Consider the following 20,630-nt stretch of genomic DNA (forward strand, 5'->3'; position numbering starts at 1 on the left):
GTAATAATAACAATAATAATAATAATAACAATAATAACAATAATAACAATAATAATAATAATAATAATAATAATAGTCGATCTTGAATAAAATATATTGCTTCAATAATTAAAGCGTATCAAGCGAAAACAATTTCAAAATTTTCCTCGCGAAATTTCAGCGGAAGAATGATAAAAAAAAAATGATAGAGGGAGGGGGAGGTGAAGGAAAGTCGGGAGAAGAAAGGTGGAAAGGATCGGTCGTAAACCCGGATCCGAAAAAAAAAAAAAAACAACCGTTAAATAAACGCGAGTTTGCTCGTAAAACCGCGTAACATCCTCCATCTTTCTGCAAACGCGCGCGCAATTATCGGGCGATTACAAGAGTCGTAAAAGGGAGGGGGAAGAGGTTTTTCAAATTTTCCGCGGCGAGTCCCTGTTACAATACCCGCAGCCAGCCAAGCATTACTGGTGGCGTATGCAGAAAAGTAGCATGAAGAGAAGACAACGAGAAGTGCGGTTGAATGGCGTGCATCGCGTATCGCCGCACTTCCTGGGATAAGCGCGGTTTTTTTCTTTTTTTTTTTTTTTTTTTTTTCGGTGGAATAAAATGCAACCCGGGCGCACCCCAACGGTGTTTTTTTCAAGGAAAAAAAATGCAGCGGGGGCGCCCCCGCTGCATTTTTTTTCCTTGAAAAAAACACCGTTGGGGTGCGCCCGGGTTGCATTTTATTCCACCGAAAAAAAAAAAACAACCGTTAAATAAACGCGAGTTTGCTCGTAAAACCGCGTAACATCCTCCATCTTTCTGCAAACGCGCGCGCAATTATCCGGCGATTACAAGAGTCGTAAAAGGGAGGGGGAAGAGGTCTTTCAAATTTTCCGCGGCGAGTCCCTGTTACAATACCCGCAGCCAGCCCAGCCTTACTGGTGGCGTATGCAGACAAGTAGCATGAAGAGAAGACAACGAGAAGTGCGGTTGAATGGCCTGCATCGCGTATCGCCGCGCTTCCTGGGATAAGCGCGGATTTTTTCTTTTTTTTTTTTTTTTTTTTTTTTTACGATGGAATAAAATGCAAGCGGCGCGCATCCGACCGATGTTTTTTTCAGAGAAACGCGACGAGAAGAGGACGAGAAGAGGAGGGGGGAAGAAGGGAAAAGGATTGACTTCCTTGTGGCAAAGAAGAAGCTTGGGATAGAGTCGAACGTGATGGTATCGGTTATATTACTTCCACTTTTAACGAACCTTGTACAATGGGAAGAAAGAAAAGAAGAGCAATTTCGTGTATCCGTACGGATCTATATATATAGAGAAAGATATGGAGCGCAAAGGTTTCTGTACAATAAATATAATAATAAAATTTTGACGATTTATTATTCGTAAAATCAAATATAATATTACGAGGATCAAAATACAAGCAATTGTTTAGAGTTATTTTTCTACGTGTGCTCATTAAAGTGAAGTTTAATCTATTCTATGATTTTTAAAGGAAGATAAGTATAATAAACGTGTTTTTGTAGTATATTAATGGAGAATTGTAATGGAATTTCATTGGTAGAAGGAAACGTCTATTTTTCACACGCATTTTTCTTTCTACCACGATATTTCTCACGTGTACTAATCCAAAACGACGATCTGCATCTAAACCTCGATATACCAGCGTAGCTATAAAATTCTAACGTATGATATAAATATTTTTTTATTTCTCGTAATATAGACTAATCATGATTTTTAACATAAGTTTAATTTATAAATATAATTTTGTATATTAATATTACATCAAAATAATTAATAATTTCGAAAATATTTCCTTTCATAAAATGAAAATAATTTTAAATATTCAACAAATTATAGTTCTTCCACCATTACATGGTGTCAGGATCGTCAACAAAGAGAAGTGTGAAGTGGGGATAAATGGTCCTAGGCGAAGGACCCCCTCTTGCCCCTGTGCCGTCCCGCGAGTCTTCTTTCGAACCAGTGAACGCGCAATGTCCATCGTGTCAATCGTGAAGCGTGTTCGTGCAACGAAAGAAAGAATTTACCGAGAAAAAAATAACAGAATCAATCCTTATATATTTGTATCCTCTCCTCTGTTCGTTCATTTTCGCAAAATGAACTCTGTTCACAATTCTCGCATTGTCCGGTTTAATCTATCGTTAAATACCTAACCTATAATTTCTAATAACTTCGAATCGAGGTACATCGTTGCGCGCGATTATTTGGCATGATAGTATCCCAGCAGTTGGATAGATGGAGCGGTGGTGATTCAAAGTCAGTTAATAGGGAATTCTGTCGGACCGTTATACGGCCATTTCTGACGACTACTCGCGTAATTGGTATTCGATTACCAGTGCGATTCACGAATCGACGATTCTCGCTTCGATCATTCGAATTGTGGGCGACAATTCGAAATCGAATTTTTTATTTCGAAAACGTGATACCGTAATGTTATTTCCAATAATTTAATTTTCTAAAAATAATGTAAATTTTAATCGCGTGTGCTACGTTGTTGCAATATATATATAAAGATGAAAGATATAAATTTTGGAATAATTATACGTGTAAAATAACGAGATTAATATACATAAAGACGAAGAAAAAGTGCACAGTATTATCTTGCGATCGTTAGAAAATTGTTATTGTACGTATTGCATGACTCGTATCGATTACCTGCACACCTGTGTATAATCAACGAAAAAAATATGTATACCACGATTATGAAATTAGTCGACGAAAATATAGGAACATGTTTAATCAAAAAATAAATTTCAACTTTTTTGATCAACACTTTTCATAAGAATGGTGGCTAGATATCACTGTTGGAATATTCAATGTAAAATATAAACGTAATAAAAATAATAAATTCAACAACAATTTATTTCAACAGAGTTATGCTACATTGGACAGGATTATTAATCCTGTGAGAAAAAATCGGTCATTCGGCTCAAACAACTTCATTCCTCGTCAAAGAATAATATACATAAATAATTGCAACGAAAATAAAATCTTCAGAATTATTTTTGCTTCGAAGAGAAACTTAAAAAACTACTAACCTTTCACAAAAATAAGTCAAAGCAAACATTATTTCATAACCTATTTCCATAATCTCCTTAACCTAACCTAAAATCGTTAACAAATCCGGCCAAATAAAAATTAAACAACCATCGTAAATTTCTATCGAGAGATAATAAAATTAAAAACAATTAAAAAACGATTAAATACAAAAAAGATAAAAAGAAAAAAAAACGAATAAGTTACGATGATTTAAATGGCTTCGAACGACGCGAGAAAAAAAGAAACGAGGAAGGAGAGGGGTGGAAAGAGACGGGTGAAAAATGATGGAAGCGAAAACTTTTATCTCGCAGGATCGAAGAGAGGATGATTCGTGCACGCAGGTTGGCGACCTGTAATTCGTAACGCGGCATCGGGGAGACCGTTTCCGTAATCCCTGTGAAGCTGGTGAAACGCGACCCCTGGGTCCGATTTTTGCTCGTTGGTTCGAGGCCGGAATGCAAAACGCGTCACCCCCTCCCCCTATGTCGATACGAATCGACGAATCGAGGTTAACCGTGCGCGATCAAGATCGGGACCATTCATGCAAATTAAAATGTTTCCTGGTGGAAAACACGGTGGAACGGGTGGGTTGGATTTTGAAATTTTTTCGTTTTGTTTAGAAGTCGTAAATTTAAATTTTGGTATTCGAAGAGCGATGGAAAAATCAAAATCAAAATTGCAATAACGTGGACGAGGTAAGTAAATTGTTCCTTGATACATTTGAAAATTAGGAAGGGATGTATAAGCGGTGTAAATCATATGGAAAAATTTAATTGGAAATTAATGTAAAAAGGAATATAATTCTCTCTCTACTGTATTTTTATTTTCTCTGATTTCAACATTGTATTGGATTTAATCTTAATTAATATAAGTTTCGATATATATTTCAAGTTTAGAATTACTAGAAAAATTATTAAAATTCAAAAATTGAATATCGTTAAAAACTTTGATTATAGACGCGACAGATGAAAAGATCAAAAAAGTAACATAGATTTTCTTTTTCGTGTTTTAAATTTTCATATATCAGTGTATCTAACTTTTAGTTTTAATTCTATTTGGAAAATAGAAAATTCGTTTTCCTGGAAATTATTCTTTATTTCTATTTTAAATACTCATTTATTTTTCCCACTTTCAAAACACGAATTCCCATATCGTATTAAATCAATGCCTTGTCACGCGTGTATACCTGGTTCCGTATTTTTCCTTATTTCACACGAAGTCTCTATCGGTCGCAATTCACCGTAGATCGCACCTATTAATCTCCCTTCGAGCTATCAATTGCCCAACCCAAAGGTACACTTCAAAATATCAAGTGTCGGAAACAGTTTTCGCTCTGAAATTCAATCCTCGTTCTTTGGCGTCCTTTGATATACGTAGACACGCGTAGTATAGTACAGGAAATAAAATGTAAGTCGAATTACAATATTTATTTGTTATATCTTTTTTAAATTTGTAGAATATAATACCAAAACAATATAATCCTGAACTTGGATTCTCAATTCCTCTTCTTCTTTCACTATCTGTCATTTTTTTATAATTATTATAAAAAATGAAATAAAATTAAAATTTGCGTCTAATAGTCAAATATTCATGGCTGATTGCAAAGTTACAACTGATAAATATCGTAATCGACGAACGTGATTTAATTATGATATTTTAAAAAAGAAAGCCAGCCAGAAGGACCGTTTCAATTCAACGGTCCATAATAGTCGTACAAGGTACGAGGGTAACGAGTACATATGTACGTCAATTAAAACCGACGTACACACAAGGGGCCAGCTGCGGTGACTTACCTCGAATGCAGGGCACAGCTACGCTGTACTGTGGGGAAACTCGAGGTGGGAGGCGGAGGTGGAGTGCAATATGCCGGTGGTAATGGTGGATCATGTCTGTGAAGATGGTTATGCCGGTGACTGTGAGAGTAACTCAGAGAACCTCTCAGACTGCCGGGCAGATGGCGATGCGGCGTTGACTGATCACTGAAAACACAACGAAATAAAATGTTTTAAAACTCTTTTTTACTTTCTTTGGTTTAAATTTTAGCAAAACAATGTCAAAACATTAGCTTCATATGTCAAGATATATTATGTTTTACAAGATCATTGTCTTAGAGATTGTAAAGAGAATATAATGTCTATATTTTTTTAAATTGAAAATTAAGATATATCGTAATTTTGAAAGAAAAACGATGTGTTCGAAATTGATATTTCGTATCTCGTTTGAACACGCGCCAAGAGCAAATGTAGAACAAAGACAGTAAATAATAGAAGAAGGACAGAGATATGATAAAAATATTGAAATCAACGCCATCTTCAGTGTGCCGCAAATGAAACACGTAAATAAAGGACAGAAAATAGAGAAAGAAAGATAGAGGATAAGAATTGACTATTACCGCCATCTCTTGAGTGTTAAAAGATCTTTTGTGTTTTGACAAAACAAATCGTGTTTTTTTTAAACAATCGACAGATGGCGCTAATCTTCAATTCTTGTTCTACTTTATCCTGCCATTCAAAACATGTTTTTGATAGTCAAGAGATGGCGCTCCATTCCTATTTTATCTCTATTCTGTTATTTACATGTTTCATTTACGGCACCTAGAGATGGCGCCAATTCCCTAATATTTTATCTTATTTCTATCTTTTTCACTTTATCGTGATCTATAAATACTCTGATGCGATATTTGATTAAAAATTTAAAAAAAATAAATTTTTAAATAAAATAAATATAACATTTTTAATAAAAAAAAAACATTTGCGACTTTTATATGAATTTAATTATTCATTTTTTTACATTTTATTTAAATTTTCATGAAATCATCAATACTTTATTATTTGTATTGCACATATAGATATTATTTTATTATTATTCTATTCTTTTCTATTTTCTGCAATAAAATTTTTGTGAGCATTATTTTTAAATCTAAAAAAATTAAATTCCAAGTGTATGAAACATGATAAAATCAATGATAAATTCTAAAAGTTCCCAAGAAACTTCGTTTATAAATCTTATCATAGATTATAGATTATACGTACTCCGATTACGATATCCGAAGTGCTTTATCAGTACTTTACTTAAATGTAAATAAATTTAAAATATTATTTATTTATATAATTATTTTTATATAATTATATATTCGTCATTTTCATCATTTATCACGATTTTTCAATTCGAAAAACCATTATTAATTATTAATTATCTTTAAATAATAATTGATCGACTTTTTAAAAATTAATTTCGAAATATCGAACATAAATATTCGATATTAATTATTTTAAATAAAAGTAATTATTTCAAAAATTTTTTTAAAATAAAATGTTTCATTTTTGTGTTGCATATATCTTGAAAAAATAATTTTGAATAAATTAAAATATTTTTTTGCTTTCCAATTTCAAGTAAATCTATTGAACTTCACACCTGCTAAATAACAATATGGACAAAGGAACTCTTGTTACATCCGGTTACGGCACAGTAACCCACCTGAAATCCCCACGACATGTTAATTCCCACGAAACAACGTTACAGATAACGTGCCAAGACCAGGACAAAAAAATACATATGTAGTGTGTGTCTTGTCGATTCAATGATAACCACTTCCAGTGTGATCCAAAAATAACGAAACAACATTATTTTTTTCTATTCTATATTTAACTATGTTGGAAAAATAGAATGTATGTTCGTTGTGAAATATCAATTTCAATTAGAGTCAGAGATCAACTCAAAATAATATGAAATAATTTTCCTTAAGTTTTCTCTATTTTTTTTTTTTTTTTGTGGGGGGGTTTAAAAAAATTTATTAAAAAAAAAAATAAAAAAATTTTTCCTTAATTTTTTTTTTTTTTTGTGGGGGGGTTTAAAAAAATTTATTAAAAAAAAAAATAAAAAAATTTTTCCTTAATTTTTTTTTTTTTTTGTGGGGGGGTTTAAAAAAATTTATTAAAAAAAAAAATAAAAAAATTTTTCCTTAATTTTTTTTTTTTTTTGTGGGGGGGTTTAAAAAAATTTATTAAAAAAAAAAATAAAAAAATTTTTCCTTAATTTTTTTTTTTTTTTGTGGGGGGGTTTAAAAAAATTTATTAAAAAAAAAAATAAAAAAATTTTCCTTAAGTTTTCTCTATTTTTTTTTTTTTTTTTTTTATCATTTCGTTTAATTACATATTTCTACACGCACCAGCAGAACATAAAAAAAATTTCAAACACATCCACGTTATCTCAATTTCATGATTATAGCCATTATACATATCGGTGTAAAACAGCCATTAAAACTTTCTATTGCAAAAGTATAGGATAAAACAAATATAATCGTATCGTAGCAAAAACTCGCATTATGAGCTCATTCATTTTATTCATTAATATTCTCATATCATATCATTCATATCTTCATTAATATTACACAATAATAATAATAAGCATGAAATATGTATGAATACATATAAATATATATAAATGTAATGAAAAATGTATATTAGATTGTACATAATCTAACGATTTAACTTCAATTTTATTTACCATTACTCTGTAAAAATTAACATGAAACCGGAAATGTTGAAAGGGCTCATCGAGACCTCTTTGGGAACAGTCCCTCTTTTATCTGACGTCAAACACTTTAACCGACACGATATCGTGTCGACGGCAGATAAAAAAGAGTAAGTATACACAGAAAGCCGCCAGAGGGACAGTTAAACTGGAAGTTACATCTGCTCGACGCAAAGTGGCAGTATCGCATCTTTGTATGTACTTTTCAAAAAGTAAACGAAGAACGCGATAAATTACGAATTCATTCGAGCCGCTTTTTAACGCGAAATAATTTCTATAAAAAGGAAAGTGGCAAACTAGTATTTGAAATAGCGTGGTTACTAAATCGACTTGGAATGCATGTGTAGTGTATACTTAGAGGTTAGCTACGACGTATGAGAAACTAAATTTCCGGGATATAAATTATTCGAGCTTAACTTCCGGATCCTTGAAGTACAGTTCAAAGAGTTTCCATTCCCAATTAAAGAAGATATATATGTATAAAATTTATAAATATTATAAACTAAATAAAAAAATTGCTAAACTATACAGAAGTTTTTAAATTTTAAATTTTTAAAATTGTAATTTTAGAATAATATTAATATATTAATAAATGATATTTTTGATAATATCAATCATTTGAACGAAATTTTGTTTGAACTGTTAACTGAAAGTTATTATTCTCTATAAGCAAACATTCCAAGCGTTACATAAGCTACCGAACATTTGTGTTTCGAGTACATCAACGAAGGTTATGTGTCGTATAACTTCCTTCAACGGCGTACAAAATTAACTAAATATTAACTTTCAATTACTATCTTATTATTTAAAATTTCATTTGTTTCTCTATTTAATTCATCAAAAAAAAAAAAAAGAAAAGAAAAAAATTAAGACGACGAATATTTTCAACCATAAAAAAATCAAATATTAAATGTTGTATATTGAAAACTAACTAGGGTTCGTGTTAAACGTGACTTTTTAAAAAGAAAAGAAAAATGAAGATTAAAAATATAGTCAAGATGTATACTTGACCAAGTTATTAAAAAAAGCCATTTTCCACGTGTGATGGATCGAATTAACTACCACGGTTTTTTATCGATATTGCTGCAGAACGATATTAATTATATAAACGAGGAGGTAAACTTGCACGAGTCAAGCTTCCGGTCGCACGATCCTGCTTAATGAGAACCCAAGACGTCGAAAAAAAAATGAAACACTGTAATCCTATTTCGCCTGGAAAACGTCATCATTACGGTATCGTGTCACGATGAAAGTGTTAAAGTAGAACGTAAATAGTTATTCGCCAGAGAACAGATGGAAAGATAAATTCGATTCTCGTTTATCGTTTTCGATAGAAATCGAAACCATTAAATTTTCTAGTGGTTTCGAGAAATGTTAGTCCTGAATATTTAAAAAGCGTGACACACGCAAAGAGTTTAACTTTGAATGATTAATTATTTTAAAGTAATGATCGAACAATGATCAATCTCAAGACATGTAAGAAATTAACAAAGGAGAGAGTTTTTTGTAATAATGATATGCAAAATATTGTTCAAGGTCAATAATATTTTGAATATTATCACATTTTATATCTTAATGAATCATGGCATTTAATTAAATGTTTTTTTTTTAATTTTACTTTATACCAATTTTTATTTCATAAGCGTAAATAAGTAAAGAAAATTTTTGTATAAATAAACAACTTTAATATTTTCAATTACGTAAACACGAGAAAAAATATATTTAAAAAAAAAATGTGTGTAATGTCTCGTAACGAAATTATTAAATCAGCTTGACGAGATTACGATTTTTTTATTAAACAATTTTTTTAAATAAAATGTATTTGAAATTATATTCAAAAGACTGAATATAACATCTATAGATCGCATGTTTCTGAAATAAAAAGTAATACTATGGAGCGTTGTAACTAAACATTAATCATAATTTGCGAGTAATAAAAAACAATGTCATTGTATAAAAGAATAGTGAAAATTTTTGGAAAAAGCAATCTTCATTCGAAGAAAATTTTTGACGAAAACGAAAAAATAGAAAACAAAGAAATAGATCTTTCACAAGATAGAAAATAAGAAACTTTAAAATTTTAGTTAAAAAGTTTAATAAGAGAATTCTTGTAATCATTGCGAACATAACCTCAAAACTGTAAAATGAGAACAATTTCATTAAAGATATTTCTTTAAAGTAGTCCAAACAATAACGAATTTTTTATTTAATAAGTAACGAAAGTTTTAAAAGAAAAATCATAACACAGAAAAAATTATTCTTGAAGAGTATTCGTTGCAACTACTGCATCGAAATATTTCAATAAAGCGTATTTTTATTGACGTCATTTTTTATCGAACCTAACCTAATTTCGCTCACGGAAAAAAATTAAAAGACCTTTCACCTCTCCTTACAAATGTAAATACAACACATTTTATAATTATAAGCCATTTATAAGTCATTCTTTAAATTAATATTTTTCATATGAATATTTTTTTATTAACATAGCATCGAATTGCTAATTATCTCCATACGCGTTACTTTAACCACTAGCCGTAATAAATTTGAAATTTATAAATCAATTTTAATAGCGACCATTCAAGAACAAGTTTCATTAACGCATATGAAAAAATATTCATTCTATTATGATGAATGCTTTCGAGCCAACTTGTACATTCATATGTTTTCATAAAAGCAGAAATTTTTAAACATATGCACGTATGTTCGTTTTACTATAAATTTTCCCATAAAGTTTTACATTTCAGTTTTTCAGAAATCATGTAATAAAGGAAATAATTTTATTTTTCATTATTTTATCAACTTATTTCTTTATCATTATTTAAGAATTTATCCAACATTATTAGACTATGACAATACTTGAGAATAATTTGTCAAATTATATAATTTTAAAATATATATATGAATTTGCACTATAATTGTTTTCTTAATTTATTCTAAATCAATTTTGATTTTATTTTTTTCTTTTTTTGATTTATTTTAAGAAGTATCACATCAAAGTTGACCCTAGAAAAGAGTTTAGAATTCTAAAAAAGAATAATATTGTCACATTATAAGTAATTTTACAATACAAATGATTAATTTTAATTTGTATTTTATCTTATATACAATGAGTATTTATTATTTATTATTGGAATAAAAATATATATATATATATATACACAGGCACACATATATCTCTAAATATATTCGTTTGTGTATAAAAAAAATTAAATTCTAAAAATAAAATGGAGCATAAAGAATAAAGCAATATTAAATCGAGGGCTTAACGAATAAGCCAACTCGATAGATTAAAAGTTGCAACTCTTTATTGACAAACATACGTTATATTTCTTTTGTAAATTTAACAAGCGTTATTTTTGCACGGCCAGATCTCAATTCGTCATTTTTTTATTTAAGTTATGTTGCAAAATGTATATGTACGCAAAAACAATAAATGATAGGGTGGCAACTTCAGTTTCTTGTTAATCTCCTTGGATTACGTTTTTGTTTACAAGAGAATGTTTTCCTTTTTCTTCGAATTGTTTCATTTTAACTAATTGGAGGTTGCATTATAGTAGTATAAATATGACTAGAAAAAATGTAATTATGTTTTATAAATTTACTGGTATTAGTCAGTTATTTTTATTTGTTGTTAAAAGAAACTTAAAAATTTGCAAAATTGGAAATATAAAAATTGCAACTTTTAAAAAAAAGTTAAAAAAAATTTACCAACTAATTTTTCCATATCAGTAATCTTATACTTCACGAATTCCAATGTCGCGCTATACTCTTACTTTAATTTTAGCAATATTATTTTAAGATTGCAGTATTCGCAAGAAAATTACAGCATCTCAAGGGGTGTCGCGTCCCCCATGAAGAGAACTCAAAGTAGCTGCTAAAAAACTCAACGAAACGCCGTGGCGTTTAAGTTTAGTCAAGAAAGTTCTATACTTGACCTTAATGGCGTCAGTCCAATGCCATAAACTTCGCGGTGGTCTTAACGTTTCTCTTTTTTCGTTACATATATTCATATTCAATATCCAGCCATGAATTCCTCGAGAAATATATATATCCAATAAATATATATCCAAATAAATCAAACGTATTTTAGGAAATTGATTTCAAAAACACATCTATAAAGGAATACAAAACTTAAAGTTACGTTTGCATTGAATTTTGGATTTGCTGCAACATTAGAACTGCATTTTACATCGTAAAGACGTACCGTTGAAAGGAAAAAATTCGAAGAAAGGATATTGTCAAAGAATTTCAATGAAGACAAAAAATTGCACTTTTAAATGAAATAATTTAAAAAAAATAAAATTATTTATATTAATAAAATAATTAAATTCTACAAGAATAAAAAAAAATAGAAATATTCATAATTGTATCTCAAAAAAATATAAAAACATTGAAGATTTACAAGTTCAAAAACCTACTCTGTATTCGTATATTGTAATCCAAATATAAAAGAGAAATAACAAAAGAAAGGAAGAATATTAAATGAGAAATTAATTTTCCTTATCATTAAAAATAAAAAGTTCACTTCGAATCCAAAAGTTTAAACGCATTCTCGAATAGTATAATACAATCATCTTCGATTTCTATAAAATGTTAATATTTCTAGAAGCGTCTAGAAGAAGAAAGGATATAATTATCTTATTGAGAAAGAAATTGTCAATAAAGCAATATTCTTATTAAAATAATAATAATGTTTCTGGAGGACGTGATATATTTGGAGAAATTAATCCAGAACATCAATATCGTTCAAGTAATCTGTCGATGATCGTATCGAGCATCGCAATTTCGCTAGGTCCGCCATAATCCTCAAGATCCAATCAGAATATATGCCTCGAACCATGGATGGAATGCGATCTATCGCAGCGGAAGCGCCACCACCAATTTCGCTTAGGAAACTTGACAATGCTTGGAACTCACCGGCAGTTTTAACGGTCTGGAACGAGATTTTTCGAACACTTGCTACGAAACGAATATGTTCCAAGTCAAACAATCGCGGAACGCAACATTTCTCTCTTCTGTTGCCTGGATGTACACCCTGGATGTTACCTGGATAAAGCTTCCCGGAAGGAATCCAATATTTGTGCATAGCCGGACGAAACTTGAAAAGCGTTCCAGTTGAAGCCAAATATTTTCTACTTTTGAAAATAATTTTTCATTTTTACATTCCTTTCATCGTTTACTTTCTGTACATATTACGATGGCTACAATTCTATTTATAATAAGATTCTTTGATATCATATCGATTTTGTGTAATTAATTCTAGATTGTCTCAAAGTTTAATTTATTGGTTGATATTATAAATAATAAAATGTTATAATAATAATTTCTTAGATTTATGTTAGTATAATAGAAGATAAAAAAATTAACTAATCTATAGATTAAACAGATTACAGATAATACTAGATAAATTTGAGAAAACAATGAAAAAGAAGTGTATCGTAATATCAGAGTCACATGAAAGTTGTCCGGATAAAAATGTTCAACTGAAGTATCGATATGTAGTTATTGAAAGCTTAACCTCATTGTTTTTGCAATAAACGTTAACTCATATCAGACTCGAAAATATAATCTAGTTTGAAATAACGTAGAAAAACTTTCTTTTCGAAATACACATAAACGTAAAATAATTGAAAAGTTTTATAAATAAAAACTTTAAATTTGATATTATACATAATAATGGATTTAAAATTAAAAAAAAATTATTAAAATGCGCTTTGCAAAAAATAAAGGAAGTTTTTGTGATTACTTCGTTAAATGTTTGTTCGAGTTTATTAGTTAATAGTTCACTAATTATTGTTATTTTGAATTCAGATTTTAGTGACGTGTTAACAACAGTTTATAACAATGGAAAGTTAATTATTTTCTTTTGCGTGACCCACTAAAGTAAATATTTCAATTGAAAAACAATTACTACAGAAATGAATTTGCTACATATGATAATTGAAAAAATAAATTAATTAGAAATAAATTATCCCTACATCGAAAATTATTTATTTTTAAAGAATATATTTAAATATTTTATCTACGAATATTTTTTTTTAAATATTATAAACAAATATATCAATTTTATAAAATATTATTGCTTGAAAAAGTTTGTTCTCTGATTAATATTTCTTTCGATTATATAGCAATAAATTTAATAGCAAATTATATATAATATATATTAAAATAATCAAATAAATAAAATAATCAATATCAAAATAAAATAAATAAAATACATGCAAAAAAAGAAACTATACATTATTTCCAATCGAACTAAGCAATTATAAATAAATATTATTTCCCATTCTTCTCAAAATCCCTAAAAACGGAACATAGATAATAAAAATAGAAAAATTCAATACCCACGCGTGTTATTATTTATCGAATAGTTATCACATTTGCACAAAAGAGAAAGAGAAAATTTCCAATATATTTTCAACATAATTGCGTATTCCAGAATCGAATAATCCAGGAAATAGAGAGAGTCTCCCTTCCATAATGAAATACATTGAATACTCTCGTTATACTATACGTCGAAATACACTACTATAGTATATACAACTATTGTATCCGTGGAGTAGCTTCGAATGCGTTAAACACGCCTGGGAATCCTCAGAAATGCACTCGAGCGTACCTGTCTACGTTGTTGTTCTTAAAGCTGACCATCCCGCTCTCCAAACCAGCCTCCCTCATAACCACGCACTTTTTCGCACTCTTTATGCACTGACACTACACGCAACAACTACCGAACGCGATATCGAGCATAAGGATCCATGCACATAAAGAAACATCATCACGTGTAACGAAGAAGTGACAAACAACGAGAAACGTGTTCTTCGCACCGCGTTTCCGGACCGACTGAAGAGGAGCCACGCTTCACGGCCGATCTACCCCCACCAATCTTCCCAGTCGACGCTCCCCACCACCGGTGTCTAATTGCAGCGTTCCGGCAACGGAAGGCCAGCTGACGTTCTTTTGTTGTCATTCTCGACTCATCTCTTATGACGACCGATCACGATTGGATACCACTACAAGATGGGTTGTGGAGGGTCACGTTTACTTGCTTCTCCTGACCACCCTGTGTGTTGGATGCGTGAGATATAAGACAAGAAAAAGTCACTGGAACGGAAGGATGAGGTTAAGTTTAGGTTATTGGATTTTGGAACATTCGAAAGTATAGAAAGAAAATAATATAATTTATATATAATATTAATAATCCTTTCGTTAAGTACTGATAAAAGATAGTCTCAAACTAAAGAATACAAAAATATAATTTAAACAAGAATAATAAAATTTAAGTAATCTATGTTTTTTTTCCGTCTTCTGCAATTACAAGTACATTATATCTAAAAATATATGCATGCGCGAGTCGTGACGCGACTCGACTTTTTGAAAGTAACGTTAATTTTCGAACTGTTGTCGCAACTGAAGGAAACCAACAATGCTCAGATTCTGATATTACCCAGTTTGCAAGTCTGTGATTTTTACATTTCTAATGTAATATTTTCATTTAATTCGGATAAATTTTCAACTACATATTCAATATACGATTGTCTAAATAAAAAGTTTTATAGAATTTTTTTTAGATTTATTACCTATAATTCAAAATAAATCTAGTCCTATTTTTTTCATTATTAGATTTGATACAGTTCTTAATTTTCTCTTATTTTTTTAATTTTGTAAAAAGAAGAAGTTTTCTTATTAAACGGAAGTTAATGCTTTTTCTCTTGGAAATTTCATCGAAATTGTCTTTCAAGAGTTATAATAGAATTGGGACTCGATCGGTAACTCAATCGCGTTCTAACTTTCAATCTGATGTTACTTTGTTGCAAGACAAACTATATAAATTTCAACACTTTTCGATATATTTCATGATATTTTTGATAAATATTACAAATTCAATTCAATAAATTTTATCTAATTTAAAAAAATGCGTAATAGAAATTTCTCGAGAAATTATTATGCTACTTTTGAGACGGTTTACTTCTAACAGTTGATTTTACATTTGATTTAAAATTTAACGCGAATAATATCAACGTATCAAAGTATTTTACTTTTTTATCCGATGAATATTCGCGAGCATAATATGTGAAACGGAAATCCATCGTTATGAAATATTTCTAACAATAAGAAACGGATGAGTTTTAATGTATTCAGGCAAAGAGCCATTCATTCATTAATTCACGAGTACATATTGTTCCTTAGTAGTCAATTAAATTCACTTTGTGCATTTAGTTGTTATAAATGTAACTTTACATATTATTAACATATATATTAGCGAAATAAATATCATGAATGATTTTTTGTTTAAAGATTAGATCCATTTAATTTTTAAATTGCAATTTATCTACATATTATTCTTCTTTATGCATACCTAATATTTAACTTTACTTTGTGCATATATTTCGATTAAATGAAATTATTCATGTTATTCATTTAATATTATTAAAAATTTAAAATTATTATAAATCATAGAATTTTACAGAATTAATTATATGACAATATTAACGTAATAATATTTATATAGATTTTATTTATTATTGCTGAATAATGAAAATAATATAATTTATTGATATTTTTTTCAATTAATCAAAATCTCTTAACTATTAAAATTTTTTAACTAAAAATTATTCAAATAATTACTTTACTATTTTTTTTTTGAGATAATTTGATTATAAACGAAGAAGAAAGAAAGAATTTTCCTTGGAAGGAAGAATTGAAGATTTTCATAGTTTTTAGCAATCGTAATTCATAAATTCTCCAATTGTTTCACTGAAAAAGAATGGAAAGTATGGTGTAACGATGCGAGAGATGAAGTAGTGGTCTTGAAAGATGATTCATAGTTTGAACGACGTCTACCTGCATCTGGAGCACTAATAATAGATTTTCAGTAGCCGGAGGGTAGTACTCCATGAACAGCAATTCTATTTCAAGAAGGAGGTGGCTCGTTTTACAAATAAAAGGCTTCATTGAGATGTCGAGTACAATCGTTAGAGTGAAACGATCTCAATCCATAGCTCTAAGATCCTAGCCAAAGTTCCCAATATCTCTCTCCTCTTGAAAATGGAAGATTTTGCCCGATCAAAGGAAAATCATTTGTTCTTCACGCTGCATCGACGAATGGAAACATCTCGTCTTGTCTACTCTAAATATTTGTCGATTAAACGAGAAGGACTCTTTTTACATGATTCTTAAAATTTTCAGTTTGACATAAAATTATTCTTGCAATCTTTTTTTCCTTTCGTTTGTTAATTATTTTTAATGTTACATTGTTGGTTCAAAAATGTTATTTATTATTTTGGAAAAATAATGATTATCTGTCATCCAATCCATTTAGAATTGAATATGATTCAAATAACTTAAATAAATAAAATGAATCACAAAAGTGTCTACATTTTGTTAATTATAAAATTTTTGTTTCTTTTTATTTATTTTTTTTATTTTCTTTATTTTATAGAAATATGAGAACTCAAAATTAAAAGTTCTGCATATTAAAATAGATTAAAATAAATATTTCTTATTAATACTATAATAATCACTATAATTTATAAAGATATCACAAAAAAAGGAAGATATGTTATTTTTTCATCCACTGTATAATGTATACCGTTCTTCGTTCTACAGAATTTAGACGTAAATTTTAAAACATGGTGCGTTTACCCTGAATTCACAGCCATAGTATTTTAGCGGAAATTTACATCATAATTCCGAGGCTATCTACTTCACCAACTTTTGCAGCAAAACATCGTTTCCAAAACTCATTCCCTTAACTCATCTAGACATACGTAAAATATATATAAGAACCATTTCGAACAATTTGAAAAGATATCTCCATTTTCTTCATTAATGTATCTCGAAAACGAACAAATCTACTTACATTGTTATCAAGTTTGTTACCGACCGAGTTTCCTTCGAATAGATATCAAATCCATATTTCCACAGACAACAATACTCGCGTTTCCCAATAGTTACTATTAATCCTGAGTCACAATCGATTCCATCACAACTTGGTTGTTCTTCATCTTATTTGAAGGCAAAATTTGAATCAAGCAAACACGCAAATTCGAACACACATCCCTGATATTAACATTCGTTCGAAAAGATATGGAAACACGCGAAACAGTCGGTTACAGTTAATTTGGTCGAGGCAGTTCGTTAAAGAACGCCCCCTAGGCGACGAAACAAAGGTTTCGAAGCAGCAGATCGAAGTTTCGTGTCACGTCGATCCTTTCCAGGAAGAATTTCTTTTCACGAAAACTTTTCAGACTGAGAAAGAGTTCCGTCCATGTAAAATTTCGTGGAAACGTCACAGCCGTTTCAAACTCTCCTGAATAGGGTTTAACCTATTTATAGGCAGAACCGAGACGGCGCAGTTTTAACCGTTTACGGTCGTGATGTTTAGTAATGAGAAGTTGGAAGGCGAAAGTAAGATGAAACGTGGTGCGTGTACGGATCGAGGTAAATTACGGGCTCATTGTAAATTAACGGTTGATTGGATGAGAGTTTCGTGAAAGTGAAAGAGAAATCTTAGAAGCTTTCGAGTATAATGAAGAAAAATAATAAAACATTAATGTTTATTTTCGTTAGATTTGATGAGGATAATATAAAAAGATTAAATTTGATGAAAATTAACATTGTTAAATATCGAATATGTTACTAATTATTGATTACTAAAAATTTAAATTTGAATGTTTTTCGAAGAATATGTGTTTTCTTTAAGAATATATGTGTAAATTATGTTATTTTTATCTTGATATTGGTGAAGAGGTTAGAAAAGACAAAGGATACGCAAAAAATCCATCGTACATTTTAACGTGAAACAATCCACATAAATGCATCTAGAACACTAGGTAATTAGAAATTTCCCATATTTCTTTTTCCATACATTCTATATATGTCTCGTTATTGTAATTAATTCTCCGTGAAATTCTCTAATATCCCACGATTGGCGATTAACTCGTATGAAAAATATAATAGATCTTGTTCATCGATCTATATGATCAGTCTATTAATAGAAATTTTATTTTAATAGAAATTACATTAAAAAATTTAATTATTTTCTTAATGAAATAGAAATTCATGAAATGAACTAATAATTTCTCTTATAATTAGATATCGACTCGCTTAACATAATATTCATGAAGATAATTCTTCTATTATTATTGAGAATAATTTCTTTTATTTTCATGTCAATTTTTTTTGGATTATAGAAATTAATTTGAGTTATATTTTATCTAGCCAAAATGTTATTATTTTACAATATATAAAAAATAATTTCACTCATAAAAATTATTCTTCAAATCCTCTTTTGGATTACAATTAATCCAGATTAGCTTTTCGATAAAATTTGAATTTCTAGTTTCCTCTCTAAATATCTATTATTACAGACAATTTAATAATATTTCATAGGAAAAGTTGAAAGTTATTAAATCATAATGATGATATAACTCATAATGATAAAACTTTTGTAATATCATATATTCGAATATTATTAAATGTTTTCATTTTTTATTTTAAATGGGATCTACACCTATTATTCAGAAATTAAACTAGAATGTAAAAATTTTTAAAATTCTAATTGAAATCCATTACCATTCATTTCCAAATTAGATATTTTAACTACGGTATAGAAAAGTATTTCATATTCACTTTTAACTTTTGTAATTTCTTAATAAAAAAAAAAAATCTTAAATTTGGAATGGAAACATGTATAATCCAATATCGAATAATAATTTGATATTCTATATTTAATATTTGATATTCTATATTTAAATAAAAAATTATACTTGAAAATATTGACGCAAAGGTTAATGCACCAATGTCAAAAATAAAAACAGAGTGTATTTACTAGATAAAAAGACGTATAAAGAACATAAGAAACGGAATAGGAATAAAAATGGGCAACGAACGTATTTAACGCGACTCTCTTGTACTGAATGCACCTGACGATGCTTATTCGGGGATACAGGTGAACACCTCAGGTAAAAGGATCCTTTTCTTTCGATGTTCATTGTTGCGTCGTGACGATAGAATCGAGCGGAATACATATTCAGAGGGGTGCAAGTGAATAGGCACAGGTAAACGCGCCATCGTTAATTTATTTGAGAGAAAAGCGATGAGAACAAAGTTCTTTCACGTGCCAAGAAACTAATGGCCGCTTTGGGAGGGGGGAGGAGGAGAGGGGAAGTAGACCACAACTTTTACAATTAAGATTAAGTTTCTCGCTGTAAAATAATGAACATGTCTACGCACACTTCTTGTTTCTTCTTAACGAGAAATGCTATAAGATTATTCAAATTAAATGCATATGAATAGAAATAAACTCTTCATCATCGATATTAAAAATATTATTTAACTTTCGATTTTTAATAAAAAAAAAAAGTTCTAAATTTTGAATCGAAATAGAAATAGAAATTTAATTATGCCAAATAACAAATTTGATATCGAAAAAAAAAGAAAATATATATTTAGATATTGACACAAAGATTAACACCAATATCAAAGGCTAACTAAAAATTAAAAAATGTGTTACTCAAATATAAATAAAGTATTTTACGATATTTCAAGTTCAATTAATTGTAACACAATATCATTCGAATGATATTTTTTATTTTTCTTTTATAAATAACTCTTTTATAATTAACTCTCTTTATTATATTATTTTAATATTTATTTTAATAATTATTTGAAATGCTATTAACTATTTGCTACTCTTGGTAACAGATGCAAAATATAGAAACATTATACAAAGAAATTGAGATTGGCAAATTAAAATAACTAAATCAAATGTGAAATGGTTTTATGGCGTACTTACTATCCTTTCCATATGTTCGCAACGAATGCTTGCGCAGAGGTTATAGAAATGGCGAATAGAATAAAAAATTTTCCCAAAGATCATTTTCCAAGCTTTTACAACGTCATGGAAGTATTCTATTGAAACGAGAAAGTCATAGATTCCATAGCTTGCAGTAGGTATTACGTTGACATAGCTGGAAACACATGGTTTTTAGACCCAATCGTTTCAGGATAATAAATGATCTATCTTTATGTTTTCTTTCTTTTTTTTTTTTTTTTTTTTTTTT

General features: G+C 29.2%; 1 protein-coding gene across 2 annotated transcripts in view; it reads right to left on the bottom strand.

Annotated features, from left to right (window-relative positions):
* Nucleotides 1–20,630, bottom strand: part of LOC102677251 (pleckstrin homology domain-containing family A member 7-like) — a 148,404-nt gene that overhangs the window by 90,027 nt on the left and 37,747 nt on the right. The window contains exons 1-2 of one of the 2 annotated variants that reach the window (XM_031510533.1): nt 14,183–14,709; nt 4,827–5,012 (exon numbers count right to left, since the gene is read on the bottom strand). In XM_031510533.1, coding sequence (XP_031366393.1) covers nt 4,827–5,012; nt 14,183–14,241 — 245 coding nt within the window. In that variant the 5' untranslated portion in view covers nt 14,242–14,709. Of the gene's footprint in view, nt 1–4,826; nt 5,013–14,182; nt 14,710–20,630 lie in introns of those variants that run through there. The other variant, XM_006615822.2, reaches the window with a different exon arrangement.

Source organism: Apis dorsata, unplaced genomic scaffold, assembly GCF_000469605.1.
Source record: "Apis dorsata unplaced genomic scaffold, Apis dorsata 1.3 scaffold_236, whole genome shotgun sequence".
In the NCBI taxonomy this organism is placed as follows: Eukaryota; Metazoa; Arthropoda; class Insecta; order Hymenoptera; family Apidae; genus Apis; species Apis dorsata.